This window comes from Lycium ferocissimum, chromosome 12 (genome assembly GCF_029784015.1).
Source record: "Lycium ferocissimum isolate CSIRO_LF1 chromosome 12, AGI_CSIRO_Lferr_CH_V1, whole genome shotgun sequence".
NCBI lineage: Eukaryota > Viridiplantae > Streptophyta > Magnoliopsida > Solanales > Solanaceae > Lycium > Lycium ferocissimum.
In genome coordinates this window covers 51,693,507-51,699,034 of record NC_081353.1, presented here as the reverse complement: position 1 = coordinate 51,699,034, position 5,528 = coordinate 51,693,507, and the positions used below count along the sequence as shown (strand labels likewise).

Genomic DNA, 5,528 nt, shown 5'->3' with positions numbered 1-5,528 from the left:
TCTTAGCCCAAAGAGCAAGGATTTCTTCCTCTGCGTCTGCTGCTATTGATGTGTCTACTCCCATTGACTCTTTTTGAGTAAGATCAGTAGGCGATAAGCTCACATCCGGCTCCATGGTCAGAAAAATTGTTATGGGGAAGTCGCTTAAAAGGTGAAAGGGTTAAAAAAAATAGGTAAAGGGAGGAAAAAAAAACAAAAATAGCGGAACCTTCCTTGGTATTTTGTTTTAAAAAAAAAAAAAGAATGAAGAAAAAGGAAGGAAGAATAAAGAATTGTGAATAAAGGGAAGATTAGGCGGTGAAATGAAAAGATGAAGAGAAGGTTGGAAAAGTTTTAAAGGAAGTGTGCTTTGTTTGTTGAAAATTGTAGTGCTTAGGGAGGTGATTTTGAGTTACTATTTCCAAACTTTGTCCCTACTTTAACCAAAAGACTACATTACAACCAGGGGCGGTGCCAGCCCTTCGGGTGTGGGTTCGACCGAACCCAGTAGCTTTTGTCCGAACCATATATTTGTATTACAAGTTTTGTCAAATATGTATAAATTATTAATTAAGAACACAGTAACTTTAAAGAATTAGAACCTCGAACCCACAAGCTTCGAATCTTAGCTCCGCCTCTGATTAGAACCCTATAAGTCCTAATTGATTTCAAACCATGTGTGTCTACATTAGTGGAGAAATACATGAAGGGCAAGCCTATGGTTCTATGTATATGCATTTGAACATCTTTGTGTGAGAGAGAGTTAATTCTTTCCATTTGATATCCCAATTGTGTTTTAAATTGCATTTCATGAGTTGGATTCTCTCTTGGTTGTGAGGGCACATGAGAATTGAGTTGTGAATTTGTTCCATATTTCAATTGAGAGGAATAAACAAAAGAAAGTTGTTTTGTGATAATGAAGTAAATTTTTGAAGCTTTTAGTATCATGAATTGATTGCTATTTTGATTAACTTTGTGTTTAAGCACTTGAAATGAAACGAAACCTTTGAGAAGTTGTTGATGATTCAAATGTCTTGGATTAATTGTTGGTACCAATCAATGTCATGTTTTTGTGTTTAAAGTGATCCTTTTTGACTTGGTATAATATTGGTGCACTATTGAATTGAGTCCTTTGAAGGGAATTGTAAGTTTTGATTTTCTTGAGAACAAGAAAAAGTTTAAGTTTGGGGGTTTGATGAGTTAGTATTTTACCATCTTATCTCTCCTTTAATCTTAGATTTTTGCTATGTTTGATTGAGAAAATAATACATCTAATGTTGTTTAATTTTATTTTACAGGTTTTATATGACTGAGAAGTGACCGGGAAGAAACCAGGTGAAAAACAAGTCAAAAGAGGCCAAATTGAAGAAAATAAAAAAAAAAGTGACTAAAAATGCAAAAACGGGTCAGATATGCAATTTCGAAATTTAGTGGTTGTTTCCATCATGTTTTGAGTTGGGAATTTTAGGATTATAAAAGTGAAGCTTAGGGCAAAATATCTTTCATCTTTGGCTATATTTCCAAGTCTTGGAAACTAGGGTTCTTCAACCAACACTTTGGAAGAGAAGATTGGAGTACTTTAACGAACAAACTCTTAACCCTTTCTTCAATTCCTTGTATGTGTTACATATTCTCAATCGATTTTATATTGTTCCCTATGGATTCGACCCCTATTCATAGTTGGGTAAATTATATTATGATGACTGTGTAAACTTTCTCTTGAAGGAGTGTATTTGGATGTTATCAACCCCCCCCCCCCCCCCACACACGCCACGCCACAAACCCAATCCCACCTTCCCCCATCACCCCACCCCTCCCTCCCACCACCCCAAACCACACCTCACCCCACCACACCCCAAACCACCCACCACCACACCCCACCCCAAGCCACCCACCCCCACACCTCAACTTCACTACCCACCCCACTCTAACACCCACCCCATTAAGCCTACCACCCCCACCCTACCTTCTACCACCCCTTTCCCTCCGAATTTATTTTTCATATATTTTATTTTACTTTAAAAAAAAAAATGGGGAATATTTTCTTACCCCCCACAACCACCACTCAACCCATGCCTCCCCACCCCCCCCCCACCCCTCTCCAAGTTTTTACTTAAAAAAAAAGTTTTATATTTTTTTTCTTGGTTTTTAACACCACCCCCAACCTGTTTCCCCCTACCACCAAAAGTTGCACTCCGAATTTAAAAACTTCATAGTGATTTTGCTTTAAGTAAATGCAAATGCTCTTAAAATGGTATTTTCCAAGTTGTGTACCAAACACAAGAATATAAGTAGGAAAAACACTTATTTTCTGGAAAATATTTTCCATCATACCAAACACACCCTTAATGTCATGTCATGCGACAAAAGTGAGAAATTCCTCGAAGTGAACTCATCGCTATTATCAGTTCTCAGTTGCCTTATCCTAGAACAAAGATCGCCTTCAATGGTTTCTTTGGATTTCATGCACTTGTTGAAGACTTCTGACTCGTGCGGTGTGAATGATATGCGCCTTTAACGCCTTGATATTCGGAATGAACTTTAGGTCATGTGGGACAAATAGCACAAAATTTCGAGTGTTTTTCGTTGAAGACAATAGTGCCTTCCTTCTCCACGTGATGGACGGTATTATGTCACAATGACATCATGACCATTTTATTTGCGAAAGGTGGAAAATTTGGACGGATCTCTACTGAGATGGTGCCCACATCCTGAATCAACGGTCCAATCTATTTCAAAATTGATGGAAGCCATGGCATTTACCCCTTTTGTCTCTACGATGAAGCACTTTTCCGGATCTTCTTATTCTTCTTCAGTAGCTTTCTCTATTTGAGTCATATTGCTTTTTTTGGCTTGACAATATCTTCTTATGTATCCTAGTTTATTACACCGGTAACATTTGAGTCTTCTTATAGTTATTAGACTCTCCCTGCTTTCCTGACGAGCTTGAACCACTCTAGAATTGAGAGTGTGCCCTACCACTTGCTGCTTCCACTTTGAAGTTTCTCTTGTCGGACATTGGAGCATTTCCTTTCCCTTCTTTAATATATTCATTAGCCATTTGTTTAGCCAGTAGCTCCTGTGATGATAACAAATTCTCAAACTCCTTCAAGGATGGTTGTTGAACCCATCCTTGAATCAATGTAACAAGGGGAATATATTTTTATTTCAGGCCAAAATAACAATTCTTCTTATTCATGCTTTAGAGATAGCCTCATCTGAATTTAATAGAGAGATATCGGAACATAAATTTTTATTCTTCAAGAAATACTCGGCAATAGAAAAATTGCCTTGAGTGGTGTTAGCCAATTCGTTCTACAATATTTGTAACCGGACTTCATACATCTTGTTAAATAACCAATTAAGGATCCTCCATATTTCATTAGTTGATTTTCACCTTATACGATCAAACAAATTGTGGGAGATGGACCTCTCCAAGATGAAGGCCTGCTTGTATTAATCTGCTTTCCCTTTATGTAAGTGCTGCTAATTTTTGATCCGTTGGCAGGAGGACTTGTATTACTCCCGTTAATAACATCCCACAAATCCTTCCCAACAAGGTATGACTTCATACATGTCTTTTATACCTTGTGATTGGACTAGTTCAACAATTCCATCCCCAGTTCATTAGCACGACTGCTCAAATCCATTCAGAAAACTAGTTGAATCTACCGCAAACCCGATTATTAACTAAGATTAGAAGATTCAACTAAAGAAGAGGAAGCTATGAAAGGAGAAGTAATAATTTTAGATAGGAGAACTTTGCTATGGAAGAAGACTTCTTGAACTATCTTGAATATGTTGGTTTTAGATATTCTTCTAGATACATCTACTAGATAAATGTATTTAACTTTATCTTCTGGTAATACTCTAGTAATATCCAAATACTTCTTCAAGATAAGTATTCAAGATACTACACTAGGCCATTTTAGAAACTTCTCAAAATATCCACGATACTATATTTATTCTTCCAAAAAGTCGAACTTTAATTTTTCACATCCTTTTGTTAATGATGCATGAGATGCATGGTAAGGTTGGTTCGCTCAGTGTGTGTATAGTGGTATGTGAATAATGTAAGTGCTAGTCACGCATCTCAACAGTTTTTGGGGCATATCACCTTTCCTCTATTTTCTTTATGTTTGCACAAATTCAGTTCCCAGCACTAGCGAGTAGCGCGGCTGCCTGATCCACCTAGCTTCCAGACTGCTGTAAGCCATCTACTGGTTTACCATGGCGTCTATATTAATTACTTTTACTGCTTTCCTTGTCCATCCCGGGCTGCATCCCAAGTTATATTATTTGGTATATGCTATTCTACTTTTTACTACTACTACTGGTTATCAGTATGTACTTCCAATAATCTATCTTCCATCTCACTCTGAACTGTGTAACATTTGGTTTATGATCCTTTTGGTGGTTTGTACAGTCATAGTGTGATAAGAAACTCCAGAAAGAGTTAGTTGGAGAATAATTGAACCTGGAAAAGCTTAACTGCATAGCAACGTTAATTAAGGAAGCTTTGAGGCAGCATTCTGCAATCTCACAAGTTCATTGGCATTCTTTACAGTAATTTTAATCATTCTTGGTGCTTTATTAATGTACATTAAACTTGATTGCTGTATTTCCTTATATAGATGGATGGATATGAATGAATTTTGGTGAACTTCAAATTTCTGTGCTAGATATCTAGTTGCCACTCTGTCCGTACTCTTAGAGATTGTATAACCAATAAATGGTTTTCATTGAGGTCTACTTTTGATTAAGGCAAAAAAATTCAGCCAACTCCACTATATAATCTTTCTTTTTATGCTTTATATACTTCTCCATTTTTGTGAACAGATCTTCCTTTAATTGATTATTGTACCATATTATGCCGTTTGAGATTAAGCATCGCTTAGTCTATAAGTAGGAATAACCAGTAAATGTTTTTCTCTGGATGTTACCATCCCAAAGTGCTCATCAATGTCCAAATCACAAGGCTACATACCATTTGGAAGTTCCCAATCAAAGCAATGCACTAGCTGTGCCAACAAAAGGCGAACAAGAACAATTCCCAACTGCATTCCAGGGTAGCTTCTTCTGCCAAAGCCAAATGGTAAAAGCTGGAAGTCACGTCCATGAACGTCTATACTGCTCCCAACAAACCTCTGGGGCAAACATTTGTCAGGCTTAGGCCAAATATTTGGATCCCTCTGAACATCATAAAACTTTATCACCATCCCCGATCCCTTTTGTATATGGAAGCTATCGACTACACAATCTTCCATGGCCTCGTGAGGCACTGGTGGCACTATAGAATGCGGCCTCATGTACTCTTTTACAGATCAACTTCTACAAGTCTGATTCTCTTACCATTCTTTCAAGGCCTACCACTTCTAACTCTTTTTGGAGCTTCTTCATCACATGGGAGTACCTAAGAAGCTCTGTCAGTAGCCATTCTACAGCTATTGAGGAAGTGTCCATTACTGCAACAAGCATGTCCTGTAATAGAAAAGGAAATAGGGGAGATTAATACAAACAAATCTAATTGTATGATGAGCTTATAATAA

General features: G+C 37.4%; 1 protein-coding gene across 1 annotated transcript; it reads right to left on the bottom strand.

Moving 5' to 3' along the window:
• Positions 1-2,935: 2,935 nt before the first annotated feature.
• Positions 2,936-5,198, bottom strand: LOC132039434 (cytochrome P450 CYP736A12-like). Its single transcript, XM_059429916.1, has 2 exons — positions 4,967-5,198; positions 2,936-3,111 (listed from the first exon to the last, which is right to left on the bottom strand). The coding sequence occupies exons 1-2, from the start codon at positions 5,196-5,198 to the stop codon at positions 2,936-2,938; spliced, it is 408 nt and encodes a 135-aa protein (XP_059285899.1).
• Positions 5,199-5,528: the final 330 nt, after the last annotated feature.